The 18,134-nt window shown below is 44.5% G+C and overlaps 1 protein-coding gene across 6 annotated transcripts in view; it reads left to right on the plus strand.

Moving 5' to 3' along the window:
- MRTFA (myocardin related transcription factor A) overlaps positions 1-18,134 on the plus strand; it is a 159,128-nt gene that overhangs the window by 123,476 nt on the left and 17,518 nt on the right. For all 6 annotated transcript variants that reach the window (XM_034775866.1, XM_034775875.1, XM_034775847.1 and 3 more), the window contains one exon: positions 16,130-16,185. In XM_034775866.1, coding sequence (XP_034631757.1) covers positions 16,130-16,185 — 56 coding nt within the window. The remainder of the gene's footprint in view (positions 1-16,129; positions 16,186-18,134) is intronic.

Consider the following 18,134-nt stretch of genomic DNA (forward strand, 5'->3'; position numbering starts at 1 on the left):
CCTGCCTGCTCGGGGCCAGGCTGGACTCTCACTCACCCTGGCCCCGCGCTCCCCCTGCGTCTCCGGGGCCTCCCTCCAGCGCTTGTGGAGGAAGGGTGGTTTCCCCCCCGCCACGCGCCCGCCCCTCCCTCCCCCCACATCCCCCTCCCTCCCCCCACATCCTGATATTTGACTTGGGTGATCTGGTCATCCTATCCCTGGGAAATATCCCTCCCTCTTCTACCCTCTAACTTCAACCAAGCTTCACAATCATCATAGCTGTAAACAGTAATAAATTGTTTGTTTAAACGTATACTGTGTGTATATCTATATAATATATAGATTTTTGTCTGGTGAAAAATATTTCCCTGGAACCTAACCCCCCAATTTACATTCATTCTTATGGGGAAATTGGATTCGCTTAACATTGTTTCGCTTAAAGTCACATTTTTCAGGAATATAACTACAACATTAAGCGAGGAGTTACTGTACACCCTTCCTCTACAGCTAACTTGCATGTTACAATTCTGTTGATTGAAATTACTTGGGCCTGGCCTACCCCTAACATTTAGGTTGACCTAGCTATATGGCCAAGATATATAGTTAAGCCAACCTAACCCCAGCATAGACGCTGCTAGATCAGTGGAGGAATTCCTCCATTGTCCTAGGCACTGCCTCTTGAGGGGCTGGATTAACTAAAGTAACAGAAAAAACCCTTCCATCGTTGTAGCAAGTGTCCACCCTACAGCAGATTATCTGCAGCTGTGCTGCTGTAGTGCTTTCAGTGTAGACATAATATGGTATAAAGGGAAGCTGGACACAATGTGTCGAGTTCTCATTAGTAAAATACTGGGCCCAAGTGTCACAGCTGTCTAAAGATTCCGTGGCTACATTCTAGCTTTGGATATTACTGCTGGAACCGCTCCTGATGCCACTTGTCTTGGCTCAGCTACACTGTACCTTGAGGCAGAATTGCTGGGGGAACTGAGAAATGAAGGGGGAACACCTAAAGCACATAGACATTGGGACTTCTGGAGTGGATTCCCCCCAAGCCCGTGTCTTCCCTTCATGTAATGCCTGTCTCACTAACCCAGCCCTCTGAACCAGTAAGATAGTTGCAAATTAAAGGCCAGATTCACTAATATGCTTTACCTGCTTTGTGCTGCTCAGGTAATGCGGAGCAGCTATAAACCCAGTTTAACTGGTTGGTGCTCTCCGACTGGTTTGTGCTGCTTTGGTGTGTTGATGAATCTGCTCCTAAAAGTTAAAATTAAAGATTTAAAGTTTGTACTACACATCTTCAAATCATTAGAAATATTTCATGGTAATGTTTTCTTTGAGTTTATCATTTAGTGTTTATGTATGACATTTAATTAAAAACTAAGTACATTCCCAGACAAAAAACTGATAAGATGGAGTTAAATTTGAGAGTACATATCAGTAACTTAAAGATAAAAAACATGGAGATGTCGGAGTTATTCCAAAGCCAATTATTATAAACCCAGAAAATGCAGAGTTGAGGCTACACTTAAGATATCCAAACATGTTAAGCTAAGAAATGCACAGTTAAGGTATCCAAATACAGTAGAACTTCAGAGTTATGAACACTAGTTATAAACTGATCGGTCAACCACACACCTCATTTGGAACCAGAAGTACGCAATCAGGCAGCAGCAGAGACCACCCCCCCCCCCCCCCCAAAAAAAAAGCAAATACAGGACAGTACTGGGTTAAACATAAACTACTATTAAAAAAAATAAAGGAAAGTTTTTTTTCTGACAAGGTAAGGAAACTACTTCTGTGTCTGTTTCATTTAAATTAAGATGGTTAAAAGCAGCATTTTTCTTCTGCATAGTAAAGTTTCAAAGCTGTATTAAGTCAATGGTCAGTTGTAGACTTTGGAAAGAACAACCATAACGTTTTGTTCAGAGTTACAAACATTTCAGTTCTGAACAACCTCTGTTCCCAAGGTGTTTGTAACTCGGAGGTTCTACTGTAATGTTAACTTGGTCCTGTAGTGATGCCACCAAAGGAAAAATGTGCTGGGAAGAACAGCTCTTTAAATTTAATCAGAGGGTATGAATACTATTATGTACTAATCATAATCATAGGATTATTGAATGGCAACGCTAAAGAGCAGTGTTAAGGCTGTTTGGGTGCCTTAATTGTGTGTTTCTCACCTTAACATGTTTGGATTTCTTTTAAGTATAATCATAACTCTGAATTTTCTGAGTTTATAATGCTTGGTTTTGGAATAATGGCAACATCCCTGTAAATAGTTTTTACACTTAAATTACTGATACATATTCTCAACCTTAACTCCATTTTAACAGTTTTTTTGTGTATGATGTGTATACATTTATTAGTTGCTTATATCAGCTTCTTCTAGAGCAGTGATCCAAAGATTCCCATTGACTTCAGGTTTCAGAGGGGTAGCCATGTTAGTCTGTATCAGCAAAAACAACAAGGAGTCCTTGTGGCACCTTAATGTCTAACAAATTTATTTGGGCATAAGCTTTCATGGGCTAAAACCCACTTCATCAAGACTCTAAGGTTCCACAAGGACTCCTCGTTGTTTTTTCCGTTGACTTCAGTGGCCCTTAGATCAGGTCCTGAATGGGAATTATCCATTAAGATCAACTGTGTGTGTCTCCCATCTATTTGATTTCCCTGCAGTTGTGTAGGGGGCAGGAATGGGATGGGACAGGACACTGGTGGTAGACCGCTCTGTCATTTCCAGCTCTCCTGTTTTCCCCCCTACTTTCTTGGTGTTTTTAATGCATGTTGCTATCCAGTGTCTTTTTGCTAACTTTGTATTTGGAAATGAGCTGTGAAGATGATTTGGGAGTTCCTTTGTGATCACTGTCCTTAATGTGCTGAAGCTCCCACAATGTGAGAAATAGTGTTTGTAAGGGCATGTCTACACTCCAAAATTATGTTGACCTAAGCTATGTCGGCATACAGCTGCTGCAGTAATTAAATTGCTTTTGCTTGTTCACACTATGCTCCTTGTGTCAGTGGTGCGTGTCTTCACCAGGAGTGCTTGTACCTTCCGTTCCATCAGTGTGAGGCATTGTGGGACGGCTTCTGAAAGCCAGTAACAGTAGACTTAAGCAACGCAGTGTCTACACTGACACTGAGGCTAGGTCTACACTATCCGCCTGAATCGGCGGGTAGAAATCGATCTCTTGGGGATCGAATTATCGCGTCTCATCGGGACGTGACAATCGATCCCCGAATCAACGCTCTTACTCCACCAGCGGAGCTGGGAGTAAGCGCCATCGACGGAGAGCCACGGAGGTCAATTTTGCCACCGTCCTCACAGCGGGGTAAGTCGGCTCCGATAGGTCGAATTCAGCTACGCTATTTGCGTAGCTGAATTTGCGTATCTTAAATCGACACCCCCCCCGTAGTGAAGACCTGCACTGAGACAACATAGCTACATTGACTCTACACCTTTTATGGAGGTGAAGTTAAGTCAGCATAGCAGGACAGTTACTTCGGTGGGAGCAAAATTTTAGTGTAGATACTTAGGGCCTGTCTACACTACGCAGGTTTTAGTGACAAAGCTGTGTTGACACAGCCTTGTCGCTAAAAGTCAGCGAGTGTGAACGCTCTTTTGCGGTATTTTATCAGCACTTTTTCCGACAAAATACTTCCAGTCCCGCGAGTGGCATAAACTTTGTCGGCAGGAGAGCGCTTCTGCTGACAAAGCTGTGTTCATACTGCCACTTGCGTCAGCAAAACTTTTGTTTTTCGCGGGGGTATTTTTTTAAGTACCCGGGAAAGACAAAAGTTTTGGTGACAACTGTGCAGTGTAGACATACTCTTACATAGTTAGGTTGACGTAAGATGCCTTGTGGGATGGAGGTTGAGGAGAAGGAGCCAGTTGCCCAAGGGTTGGTTTGAGATTTCTGTTTCTGATCAGATGGCACTTGGAGAACCCCACCCTGAGCTAACAAAGGAAACCATCAAACATGTTTGTGGCTCTTATCTCATTTTTTACAAGAGGGTAATAAACAGAAGAGAAAAATTCGAGATATACCTAGAGGAGGAGATAAGTAAACAGCTGGCTGCTCTTTACTAGTCCCCCTAAAGCTTTGAATTAAGTCAGCAAGTCTGAGGTTTAGTTTTGGGTGTGACACAAGAGCAAGATACGTGTGTTAGGAAATGGTTGGTGGGGAGCCTTGTTTGTCAGAGCAAAGGGAGATTGAATCTTTCCCTCCCCCGCATATTGATTTGACAGCGAAACGGAATGTTCAAACTCCCACTTCAAGGTTTTTTAGTCGAGTTGTAGTATTTAGTTCCTTCTTACTCTGCCAGTTGTCTGGCAGCTGATTTTGGATTCAGACCTTACTACATACCCCCTGGTGCCCCCCACCCTCCCAAGCATGATATTGGGATTATGGGCATGTGCATTCAGTGCCTCTCCACTGCTGCAGAGCGGCATGACTAGAAACCAGTTTTGGCTTTCATCTGTTGTTTTCACTCGCAAGAATGTGAGGAGCCTCCAGCATGTCTTATTACCCATAGGAGTGGAGGGGTGCTGCAGGATATCTATTTCTTTGGACAGGCGGGGTGCAGAGTACCATCCAAGACCTTAACACCCTTCATTATTCGCTGTTTGCCTACATTGGCTTTCGCTGTCTCTCTGTGAGCCCCAGATGCAAACACAGGATGTGTACAGAAATGTTTGTCTATTACTTTTGACCTCCATTTCTTAGATCAGTTCTACTCTTTCCTCCACTGTTTCATTCTTAGAATGAACATGGTTCACAGTTCTACTTATTTCTCACACTAGGTAACGGGAACTTGGCTATTTTTTTATGACTTTCTGTTTCGTGGCCTTGACCCCTCTTCAAGTCCGAATTTTACTTTCAGGTCTGCAGAGTAAGACATAAATGAAAATGGAGTCTGAGCTGATATGCCTGATTTTCATTGTCTGCTCTGCTGTATGGGAGACAAAGATTTGATTCCTGATCCCCTAGGTCAGGAGTGCTATACTAGCCTAGTATGATGCCATAGGAACATGATGTGACATTACCCAGGGTACAATCTGGGCTGTTTAACAACTGTGTCTCCTCAATTCTCCAACTAGGGGTACCCTTTACTTTGCTTCGCTGCGAGAGCAACCACTCCTGGCCTGCTCTCACACAGCATCTAGCACGTAAAGTACTTCCAGCTGAGTGATGAGTGCTCTAGCCAGTCACTCCTGAAATATATTGCAGAGTGACACCAGCAAATTCCCAGTCCCAGACTTGTACCCAGAAATGTGCACCTTGTACTCTCAGCCCTTTTCTGGACAGCACATGCTCATATCAAAACTGTCATTTCATTAATAGAAAATGATGTGCACAAATCTTGTTATCCCAAACGCTTCAATCCAAACAAACACTGATTTAGATAAAACAATAAACCAAGTATATTAACTACAGAAAGTGATTACAAATAATGAGGCATAAAAGTCAGAATTGGTTACAAAGAAATACAAGATAAAACCAAACTAATACCTAACTTATCAAGTTAAGTAAATTCAAAGCAAAGATTTCTCTCGCCACATGCCGTAGCAGTCTTACTGGCTGACAGGATCCTTTCAGACAGGATTCCCACCCTCTCAGTTCAAAACAGTTTCTCAGGTGTTGTGGTTGCTGTGGATAGAGAGAAAGGAGGAATGTTTTGGGGCCTCTGTTCTCCTTTCTTTTCTTTGAAAATCATCTGCAGCTGAGGTTCAGGAGACAGTCAGTCTATGGAGACGAGAATCTCCAGCTGTTTGTTGCCAAGATGTAAAATTCTCATTCAAACCCTTTTTCCTGCCAAAGAATGGCCACTCAACCAGGTGATAGCCCATTTAATTTCATTGACTCTTACCTGAGGTATCAGTTTGCCTTTTGTCTCTGAGGAACTGGTTTGTGGCTGTTTCCTGAGATTTAGATGATATCTTAGTAACATCATACAGTAGAATTCTATAACTTTACATATAATGTCTCCACACACATTTTGCCAGGATGATAATGTTCAGCAGATTATGGATTTGCAAAGGATACCTCACAAGGCATACTTTGTACAAAATTTATCATAGTCTTGTAAAAGTGATGAACATAAGGGTACAGACTGTCAGACATGATAGACAGTGAGGGATAAATGGATTCTCTTCGCTGGGCTGCAGGGAGGGGAGTTCTATGCATTACTACAGATAATTGAGGAGCAGGACAGGACTTTTGAAGATCAGTCTGTCAGGATAGTAGCTTCAATGCATGGCCTCAAGGGTGGGAGAAGGAGGGAGGGATTGGAAAGCAATAAGGCTTGGAGTGCTTCTCTGTCTCCAGAATGGATTTCTCCTGTGAGCTAATGGTATAAGAATGGAGAGGCTAATGCTTTTAATTAAAATCTCAACTCTAGGAATTGATAAGGAAGAATCAGAATTATCCACAACCAACATCCCTCCCATCTACTGAAAGGCCAAAGAAAACCTCCAAGTCTGTGTATAGGATTTCTTGAGGTCCTCACCAGTCAATCTATAGGAAGAAAATGACTTGTTGTTAGTGGTAGTTAGCAAAGGGTTTGTCGGGACTCCCCTCAACAGATATTAAAAAGGGTTACTTACTAGAGGGAATAGGACAAAACTATTTACAACTCTGTTGCAGAAAGTGGAACCTGGTGGAATGTGCTGTCTAACATGTTTTCTATAACAGTGTTGACAATGATTTATCTCCTTTATTCTAGCAGTTAAATCACATTTAATACCAGTTCAATGGGACCCGTTACTGACAATCATTGGTAACATCAGGGCATTTTCCTAATGTGGTTGGAGTGTAAATGTGGCAATCTGCAGCCACTGAGTTTCAGATCCTAAGGGCTATTGGGTGCCATCAAGAAAGGACTTGGGAGTTCATATCTCTTCCTGCTAGGATAGTCCTACTGAGTGTACAGGTAGTGAGACTCCTATAGGGGGGACATCTCTTTTACATTTCTGTACTGAACACTTCGGAAAAATCTTGGTTCTGCTGATTCTTGGGGACTTGCAGCCTGAGTTACTCCTCTCCTGCCTCTCATTTGCTGAGCTTTCCACTACTTCTTCACAAACAGTGATGCCTTATGCTTTTTATTTTTTCACAGCCCGGAATCAAGGTCCTATTGTGCTGGGCATCACAGAGACCCAGTAATAGTCACGCCCTGCACCGAATGGCTCGCAATCTAACATAAGACAAGATGTAGTGAGTGGGTTTAACAAACGGAAGGAACATGGGAGGAAGGATCAATAGAAAACATGGTTACACAGGCTAGCTCTGTATACCTACTCCATGTTGGGATAGGGCACTGTAGTTTTGTAGCTTATTTTTGATTGGGCTCCAAAAGGAAGTAAACACTAGGTTAAGCAAGTCCAGGATGAGAGAGACAACTTGTGTTTTTTGGCTTACCATGAACAACTCCCTCATCTAGAGCAACACTGCACCAGAAAACTTCAGAACCAAAAAGAATGTTTTTAGTGGATGTAATAGAATGGGCTTGACTCTCTATGACAAGGTTCTGGTGTGTATTGTTGTCACACAACCCTGTTGTAGCTCACCAAGCTGCTGTGTTTGGGTCCCAACATGCTAGATCTATGTTGCATTAAACTTCCCTTGCTCTGAGTAGGCTGCAGCACTGTCTCTTTCCTTGGCAACACTGGCATGCTTCCTGGGCACAGGTTCTCTCACACATTTGTAGAAATGAGACCTTGCACCCCCTACACCAGTGCAGCCACCCCTCACCCCCTGACTCCCCAATAGCTATGCACACCCTTTCTCAGAGCTCCAACATCATGGGTGCTCTGGGTTTTGCATTTCATCTGTGCAGGGACAGATGCTAACGAAAGCAAGTGGACATGCAGGCTTTGTAAGAATTCCAAAAAACAATCACTCATTGCTTTAGCTAGCGCAAGAACTAAACCGATCTACACAAAATAACAAATGCATACTTGCATTAACCTGCCTCAGTTTCCTTACACCTCTGGAATGTTATTTGGCTTAGGTCAGAGATCTATGAGGAGTCCAGAATCCCTGCTTCAGAATATGGCTTCTCCTCTGAATCCTAGTCAGTCTCTCTCTGACCTTTGCAGTCAGTGCTGTCCTGCCTAAGCTGCCTCTGGCTCGGAATCTCTCGGAGTTCCCCAGTGTCTACATCTTAGTTCTCAAAATCCTAGCACTGTCTAGACAAGCTGGGCAGAGCTCCATCCAGGCTGCAGCTACCCCTTGTTTTGTTAGGAGTGATCTATTCAGGTGCTGATAACCTTTAATGATTGTCCTGTTCAAAGTCAGACACACCAGCATTCCTCCCTTCCTCCTCAGCACAAGGGCTTTGATGTAAGAATATAGTAAAAGACAGCCAAAAACATAAGGATACAGATAGTTAACAAAATCAAACTGGAGTTCATAAGATGTACATAGAGAGACAAGGTGGGTGAGGTAATATCTTTTATTGGACCACCTTCTGTTGGAGAAAGAAACAAGCTTTCGAGCTAAACAGAGCTCTTCTTCAGGTGTCTGTGTAGCAGAGCTCTGTGTAGCTCAAAAGCTCGTCTTTCACCAACAGAAGTTTGTCTAGTAAAAGATTTTTACCTCACCCACCTTGTTTCTCTAATATCCTGGGACCAGCACAGTTACACCAATACTGCAGGCAACATAAGCTGTACAAAGACATTCACAAATCATCACAATTATTATTTATTTTGATGTAAACTGCAATTTTAATGAATTAATCCCAGGTTCTAGAGACTGTTGCCATAAAAACTTAAATTATAGTCATATAAAAGGATTGGATAAGCAGTGGTTCCTTAACACAAACTCAGAAAATAATGAACCACAAATGAAATAAAATCCAAGAAATAATACCTTCCTTATCATAAGTACCAGCCCTTATCATGACTCTCTGGGCTCGTCAATACTGAACGCTAAATTGACACTTCTGCGATTGATGCAGCGTCGTCAATTTAGTGGGTCTGGTGAAGACACGATGAGTCGATGGGAGAGCGCTCTCCCATTGACTTTAGTACTCCACCTCCTTGAGAGGCGGAAGGTGAGTCAGCGGGAGAGTGTCTCCTGCCAACATAGTGCGGTGTAGACACTGCATTAGGTCGATGTAAGCTACTTTGCACGGGGAGGTGATTTTTTTTCACACCTTACCTCGATTTAAGCAGCAGTGTAGACCAGGCCTCTGTCTCCAAAACCCTGGGTGAAGAAATAGAGCCTGAGGCATGTCCTGACGGTCAGATCATTTGGGCTGTTTCAGAGCAAAGGGACACGGTGGAGATCATCTGCTAGTGTGTGCTCTGCCAGCATCTCCCTTTCTTTATAGGAGGAGAGTGCCAACTTGAGTACCACTAGTGATAGCAACTGTGACACTAATACATGGACAGAGAGGCGGTCTCACAAGTAACCAAGACGTTAGCCAGTTTAGGGCTTTAAAGGTCAAAATCAATACCTTAAACTTCACTTGGAAACTCTCAGACAGCCAGTGCAGATTGTAGAGCACAAATCATTTACTCTTAGCAAGATACATTTCTTATTAAGTAGGCTTCCACATTCTGCATTAGCTTCAGTTTCTGGTTTGATTTAAGGTGTAGCTCCATGTAGGGAGCATTACACTCTTTAATCTTAGACATGGATGGTGGTAGAAAAAAAATACTATTCTCCTGTTCAGATGAAGACTGGGGAGAAAGACCATCCTAGAAACTACTTCTGTATGATCCTTTACCAGCAGTTGGGGATCCAGTAACACCACCCGAATTGTACACTCTATTGATGAATGGTGGACACGTATTCTCAATATGGGGAGGGGGGACCATTTCAGCCATATCCCCTAGTTGCTTACTCCTACCCACCAACATTAATGTTTTCCAGATGGAGCTTCAGTAAGATAACTCACTTCTATGCCCCAGTCTTAACCAAACACTGGGTAAAGCAATTGACATAACTTGTAGGCTCAGGTGAAATAGAAAGCTGTTTGTCTTCAATGTAATGAAAACATTGCAGCCCAGGTCTCCTCATTACCTCTCTCTCTGGACCCATATATACATTAAGTAGGAGGGGAGGCACAATGGAACCTATGGGACACTACACAAAAGAACCCTTGGGGATGATCAGGAAGTATCCACTACATCCCTCTAAGAATGCTCAGTACAGAAGGGACAGAGCTCCCCAAAAGAAGTCTCGTCCACACCTGTTTCAGTCTGTAGGCAAGTCATTATCTCCTCATGATCAATAGTATCAAAGGCAACTGATAGATCTAACACTTTAACTGTGAATACCTAATCTTTTTCTGCCACCAGAGAAGATAAATTAACGTGCAGTTAGTGTGCTGTACCAAAGTCTGAATCCAGATTGACATGGGACAAGGAAATCAGAAGCATCTGGTACTCCTAGAGTTCCCACCACAACCTTCTTAAGCTTAATCAAAAAGGTTAGATTCTTGATAATAGGTTGTCAGCCTCAAGAGATGATTCCTTGAGCAAATGCTATACAACAGCTTCCTTAAGAGAGTTTGATAAGCTGCTCTCTTTAAAGATGGCATTGACCATCTCCAGCAGTGAAATCAAGTCTTCCCTCTTGGCCCTGACCAGCCAGAAAGGACCTGGGTCCAGAGGGCAAGTTGTGGAACTGTGCGGCCAGTAACAGTTCACTTTTCTACTGTAAATCTTGTAAAGGGAGTCCTAATGGCTAGAGAGAGATTCAACTATTAGGTCTTTCCTGAAGCTCCTAACTGACTCCTTGTAGTTGTGTCCCAACTTCATACAAGTTGGGATAGTCAGAGAAGTGCTTTAGTCACCAACTAACTGACAAGAGCATAGCTGCAATGTGGTGGAACTTTTGGGTTCTATTATTAGGTGTGCCATGGACTCTCTCTGTATGATTGATGCTGAGCAAGTGTCACTTAATCTCTGTGCCTCAATTTTGCTGTCTGTAAAATGGGCCTAATACCTTACAGAGGTTTGAAGCTTAATTAATGAATGTCTGTAAGCACTGAGAGATCTTATATGAAAGGCCTGGTAGAAGTACGAAATCTTATTACATATTGTTTTCAGGGCCTTTGGCAGCTACCTTTTTGTACATGTTCTTTTATTAATGTTAGGAGTTTGGGTGTTTCCCTCCCTTTTAAGGAAGGAGATATTCACATAAAATGTACCTGTGTGGTCTGGAGATATAGTCCAACCTTAGGTGGATGAGATTCTCCCATGCACCCATTAAAGTGGAGCATAGGTTCTTCTTTGAGTAGATGCAGCTGTGTATTCCACATAGGTGTGTGTGCACCCAGTGCACCTGAGCCAGAAATCTTTGCCTAACAGTACCCATAGGGGCAGCATTTGCGTCTTGTGGCCTTAATCTCTCCCCTGTCCATATAAGAGTAGCACCAGCCCGACCCCTGTCAGTTCCTTCTCACTTCCCGTAGCTGGATGTCCATTGCAAACCAACAGGCGCTACTCTCTAAGAATGATTTTGTAAATTGAGCTGCCATGTCTAAATTTGCGGCCAAGTTACCAGAAGCCTCCAGAGAGGAGTTCAGGGCGTTTGTTACAGAAGACTGTTTGGTAGCCAAGACTTCACTGCAGTCAGCTCTGGACGTGCTGGCGGCCTTGGCCAGAATTATGGCTTGTGCTGTAACTATGAGGCTGCAGAATGAGCCTCATGGCTGCAGAAATCAAGCATTGCGTCAACGTGCAGCAGATAATTGAGGACCTAACTTTTGATGGTCAGGTTTTGTTCTCAGACAAGACTCCAATAGGGATTCCCTGGCCACTTTGCGCTCCTTGGGAGTTTGTACTCCAGCAATATAGACACACCACTATAACAGGCAGCAGCAGCAGCAGCAATACCACTTGCAGGGCTTTTTTTCCCAGTCGTCTGTTCCTGTGACGCAGGGGGATTACCCAAGGAAGAGTCTTAGATACCATAAGGAGATCCTCTGATTCAGGGTTCACCCAGCCAGCCTAATCCCCTCTATCCCACCCCCCCGCATCTGGCAAGCACCCATTTTGACTTCTGTGTCCAGAGTAGTGATCAGTGGTGACCTTTCCTTCCCCATCCAGCCTGTTTGGGAACAGGCTTGCTTGTTTATGAAGTGTTTGGGACTCAACTACCATGGACAACTGGGTCCTACACACCATCATATCGGGTTATGCTACACAGTCCCTCTCCATCCCTCCTCTCCAACCCCCTACCACATCCCTCTTCAGGGACCGGTCCTACGAGATACTGATTCTCAAATAGGTTCAGTCCTTACTAGTTTTAGGCGCTGTAGAGAAGATTCTCCTACTTCATTGGGGTCATGGATTCTACTCCCGGTATTTCCTGTTTCCAAACCCAAGGAGGGTGAGACCTATTCTCGACCTCTGTGACGTCAACAGTCAGATATATGAGATTCCAGATGGGCACTCTAGCACAGGGGTAGGCAACCTATGGCACGCTTGCTGAAGGTGGCACACAAGCTGATTTTCAGTGGCGTTCACACTGCCCAGGTCCTGGCCACCGGTCTGGGGGGCTCTGCATTTTAATTTAATTTTAAATGAAGCTTCTTAAACATTTTAAAAGCCTTATTTACTTTACATACAACAATAGTTTAGTTATATATTAAAGACTTATAGAAAGAGACCTTCTAAAAACGTTAAAATGTATTAGTGGCACGTGAAATCTTAAATTAGAGTGAATAAATGAAGACCGGCACACCACTTCTGAAAGGTTGCCGACCCCTGCTCTAGCAACTATCTTCCCTTAAAGCAGGTTTGCTGCCCTGGACCTTCAGGATGCTTATTTTCATATAGCAATTCTGCTCGGTCGCAGGAGGTTTTTCTCCAGTTTGTTGTGACAGACCAGCACTGTGAGTACACTGTGCTTCACTTAGGTCTGTCTTGAGCCTCTCTCTCCCTTCTGTCTCAGAAGATTGCTTTCCTGCTTGCAATATCATCTGCAAGGGAAGTATGTAAATGGCAGGCCTTGATGGCAGAACCTCTTTACACAAAGTTTTCCAAAGACAAAGTGACCCTGCAGCAGCACCCTAAGTTTTTGCTTACATTTCACTTGAACCAAGTCACATATCTACCAGTGTTTTCCCCTACACTGCATTTAACCCCCAGGAAGCAGAATTTTCACATGTTGGATGTCAGGCGACATCTAACTTTCTACCCACACAGGCTTTAGCCCTTTCATTCCTCACATCATCTGTTTGTGTCCATGTGCAAACTGAATGAAGGGTTGAGCAGTCTTTCCAGATGATCTCCAGGTGGATAACTTCCTGCATACGAAGTAGCTTAAACTACGCCTCCTCCCCCCGACCTCCCCAGGGTACGAGCTCATTTTATGAGAGCCCAGGCAACACTGATTGCATTTCTAAGTGACGTTCCCATTCTGGACATTTGCAGGGCTGCCACTTGGTCCTCTGTACATACATTTACGAACTACTATGCCATTACAACTGCATTCTGCTCAGATGCAGACTTTGGGAAGGCAATCCTGCAGTCCTTGTTTAAATAGACTCCGAGCCCTACCTCCAGCGGTTAGTGCTTGTGAGTCACCTGCATGGAATACATAACTGTATCTATGAGAAGAAGAAAACAGTTACTTACTGTAACTGTTGTTCTTTGAGATCTGATACAGATGTGTATTTCACAATCCAACCTCCACCACCTCTGCATCAGTCTTTGCTTCTGATATTCGGTATGAAGGAACTGACGGGCGGGGGGGGGAGATCAGGGCAGTGCCCCCCTTATATGGTCAGGGGAGGGGCTCAGGCCATGAGATGCAAAGAGCGCCCCTACATGTACTGCTTGGCGAAGTTCTCTGGCTCAGAGTGCGTTGGGCGGGCATGCACCTACCTGGAATACACCTTTGCCTCACGTCTCAAAGGATAACAGTTCCAGTAAATAACAGTGTTTTACTGATGTCTATAAACCGGATCCCTGAACAGCTAACCTGCATCTCATGGCTCTAACCTGGAAAAAGTCTTCCTCTTTAGTCATTTGCCATCTCAGTGGCTAGTTAGCAGAATTGTTACACAGTTGTTTTAAGGCCAAGAAAAATGTACAGGGTTTGGTTAATTTTGGATGGAGTAAGATTATATGACAGCCACCCTTTTCTGATATGTGAGCCCCCTGATAGAGCACTGGGGAAAGCAGGGAAGGATGTGTGCCCCCTTGACATTTTCAGAGGTCAAATATGAAGTTGTCTGTCTCGCTGCCAGGATAGAGCAAACTACGAACCAGTGTTTGTTTCCAAAGGAATACCCACGAGAGATTAAAATTGCCCTTTAGGGTAACTGTTTAGCCATCCGGCCATACTTTTGTTTTGTTTTGTTTTATGAGGAAAGTCTCTTCCCTCTTGTTTGGTTTGTCTATATTCAGAATGCTCTCTGAACTACACATGAAACTAACCAAACTGAGAGGGGTTGAATCATAAAGATGGTTGTAACCATGTCAAGAAAATTTCATTTAACTCCCACAACGTGCACAGAGACGTGCTGCTTCCAGTAGGATGGCAGAACTGTGCAGAAAGGAAAGTTGGCAGAGCTGCTACAGAACATAAGTATTAGTCATGGAGTGCTACTGAAAATTCAGGATAAGTCCTGCTTTGGCATCCTCTCCCAAATGGCTCTTCAGTTGGTTGCCTGATGCACAGTATCATTATGTGTTGGGGGAAGAAATACAAACCTATGTTAACATCTTATTTATTCATATGTGCCATGCGCAAAATAGAAGTTAAGGTTAGTGTTTGTTAAGGGGGATGGGTGTGGGTTCACAAACACCTCTCTGTGGCTTGAAAATAACTTTTCCCAACAACCTTTGTCTCTTGCTGTTCATCAGTGACTGTCATAAATTACCCTGAAATTTAATTGTCTCAGCCAATTAGAATGTAGAGATTTTGTACAGTTATTGGGCCACAATTCTATATGTAGTCCCTGCACTCCCCTTGCCAGCTTGCACAATACCTTTTGGTTATTTCTCAATAACCGGATAGCTTGAAAATCCCATTAGCCTGGCTCAGAGCCATTATTAGCCCATCAGAGTGCAGGTATTTTTATACTCACTGTGGTTATTTCTCAATAACTGCAGTTATTGTACAAATTGTTTTACTCTGGCTAGTGCAATATAAATCTCTTCTGTTATTGGCTACTGCCCCTCAAATGTCCAGTATATGGACTAGATTGTGCTTTCCGTTACACTGATGTAAATCTGAAGTAACTCCATCACCTTCCACAATAGACATGGCTGCCTCAGCTTCGGATCTTTACCCACCAGACCTCATCCACTCCTCCTTCCCCCGGGCGAAAGCTTAGTGCACCACACACATTTAAGAGTAACTCCTTTGTACATTACATTTAAACAAAGATTTTCACATTTTGAACAATTTTCTAAGGTTTCATTATTAAACCGTATTCCCAAACAACTTAACCTAGAAACATTAAAATTAGTCTTATTCGCTATTCTTGAATGAAATCTAGTGCATGGGTCTATTTTATAAGGTGTGGATACAACATTTTGGAGTTATTCATCTTTGAAGTTTGAACCTCTAATAGTAGTACCTAGCTCATATATAGTGCTTTTCCTTTTGATCCCAGAGCGCTTTACAAAGGAGATCAGTACCATCCCCATTTTACAGGTGGTGAAACTGACTTTCTATGATGTTGAATGGCAATGGAGAGGTTTTACAATTCATGAGGCTCATTCCAGTCTCACATGCCTCTTCAGGTATGCTAGTGCCTACCACTGGAGTCAGGGTCCAGAGCATTTTACCACCATGGGAAAGCTTGCTGAGGGTATTTTGTAACCCCATATCTAATTTTTGACCCTCATTCGTATGCCCCAGCAGATGAACAGATTAGGTTTACATGTGGTAGTTCAGAGGCAAATCCAAGTGAACATCTAGCCCACACTATGAATTTTAGCAAAATCAAAAAGGGTCAAATCTTCAGCTGGTATAAACTGACATAACGCCCTTTGAGGTCAGTAGAGCTACGTTGATTTATACCTGCTGAGAATTTTGTCCAGTGTGTTAAACATATGCATAATGCAGCTGCTGTGAGCATTTCTTGTAACTTCAGTTTGCTAGCCCTAAGTGACATGGGAGTGGAGAGGGTGGGGGCTCCCCCATTTTAATTCATTCTATAAATGTTGTCCTCCCAACAGCTCTGAAAAGTCCAGCTGCATTTCATGAACAGAGAAGGAGCTTGGAGCGTGCCAGGGTAAGAGAGTTTACTCTTTCAAGTTTAAGGGAAATTGGGAGTGGGAGGGTATTTTCTGTTTATTACCCTGGAAACCCCATGTCTCTAAATGAGACCGCAAAGGATACATCCACATTCTGGAAGCACTATATCGCACATGCACCCACATCTATGCATTTTTGTATGTGGTGGTGACTTCTCCCCCATTCTGCCTGATCCTGACTAGATTACTCCTGAGAGGATTCTGTGCCAAAAAATAAAAAATTCTGCCCACAATATTTTAAAATTCTACAAACTTTATTTGTCAATACATAAATGTGGAGGCTCCAGCATGGCAGTGGGGAGCACAGGCTGCATGGAGGTGGGAGATCACTCTGCAGGTGCTCCCCCCACTCCGGAACACGGACTTGGCGGTGAGGCTTCACCCAACCCTGACACAGCGCAAGAACCAGGTCTACCCTGGCTCTGCCTTGCAGGATCTAAGTGTGGAGGGGCTTAGTGTGGGTGGTTCCAGGTGTGAGGTGAGAGGATTCTGTGTGGGGCAATCTGGCAGCAAGCGGCTCAGTGGAGGGCCGAGTGCAGGGGGATCTGGATGCACAGGGATTCATTGCGGGGTTCTGGGTGCAGTGCTAATGGAACTCTGCAGGGAGGTCCAGGTGAAGGTCCTTGGGGCTCAGCAGGGGGCTGGGTGCAGCTGGTTGCGGCTCAGTGGGGTGGAGGTCCAGGTGTGTGAGGGCTCATCAGGGTGGTCCTGGTGCAGGGGGGTGGGGCTGATCGGGGTGGGGGGTTGAGTGCAGGAAACTCAGCAAGGGGTGGTCTGGGTGAAGGGGTGGGGATCCAGGTGCTAGGGGGTGGGGCTTGGCAGGGTGTCTGGGTGCAGGGGACTCCAGATGCAAGGGGTGAGGTGTGGGGGAGGGGGTTTTCAGGAGGCTCAGTGTGGGGGGTTCTGGATGCGGGGGTGTGAGGCTTGGTTGGGGGGTTCAGATGCACAGGGGTTGGGTGGACAGGAGAGCAGCTGCCCACACAGTGACCCCACCCCCTGCAGCTGAGGAGCAATGGGGGCAGGAAACAGGGATGGGATGCGTGGAGCTTCCTGCAGCCAGGGGAGGTTTCTGGGGGTGGGTCTGCCCCAGCGCCATCTTGCAGGGGAAGAGCAAGTCCCATTTCAGCCCAGCCCAGCCGGGACTAGTAGCTGAGTCCGGCGCAGGGTAGGAGCCACCAGCTGGGCCGTCCCCACTGTGCCCTCTGCCCTGTCCCCTGCTCTGTGATTTACCTCTCCGCCAGCTGCCCAAAGTGACGTGCTCGTGCTGCTGGGCAGGGATGCGTGATCACTTTTGCGGCTTCCCTTTGCTTCCCCATCAGAAAGTCTGCTTCCCCACAGAAAAATGACTTTCTGACAGGAAAGCAAAGAAATCTGGGGGGGACATGAATTGTGCACATGTGCAGTGATGCAGAATTTCCCCAGGAGTAAATGCCAGTTGAGGACAATGCTTCAGGTTTCCCCATTCTCTTCTTTCTGGAGATCACCATTATTCATAACCCCACGCACACCTGATGCAGCTATTTTTGTGACATTTTCTACCCTTGGATGGCAATAGTCTAAGTATGTTTTGCTTCCTTTGAGACAAAGGATGTTACTTCTGTGCAACGTGCGCATTTTTGTTAGCCTGGAGTGCTCCCAAACCCTGGGTGATCTTCCCTTTAAAACCAGCAGCTTGATGGAGGAGATCCCAAATAGTCTTGGTTACAGACTAAAAATCACAAACCTGTGGCTCTTGAGAAAGAGGAAGCCAAGAGTGAGAGAGAGGCACCACACTTCATGTTGTAGCTGCCTGTACAGTGGGGTTTCTTGATGATTTCAGTTCCCCAAAAGGCCTCTGGGGAATGTTCTTCAGAGCAGTCTACAGGGGAATGGCACCTACTCTGACAGTTGGGCTGAGTTTTATTTCAAAAGTGAAAGCAATGCAAAA

This window comes from Trachemys scripta, chromosome 1 (genome assembly GCF_013100865.1).
Source record: "Trachemys scripta elegans isolate TJP31775 chromosome 1, CAS_Tse_1.0, whole genome shotgun sequence".
Taxonomy (NCBI): domain Eukaryota; kingdom Metazoa; phylum Chordata; order Testudines; family Emydidae; genus Trachemys; species Trachemys scripta.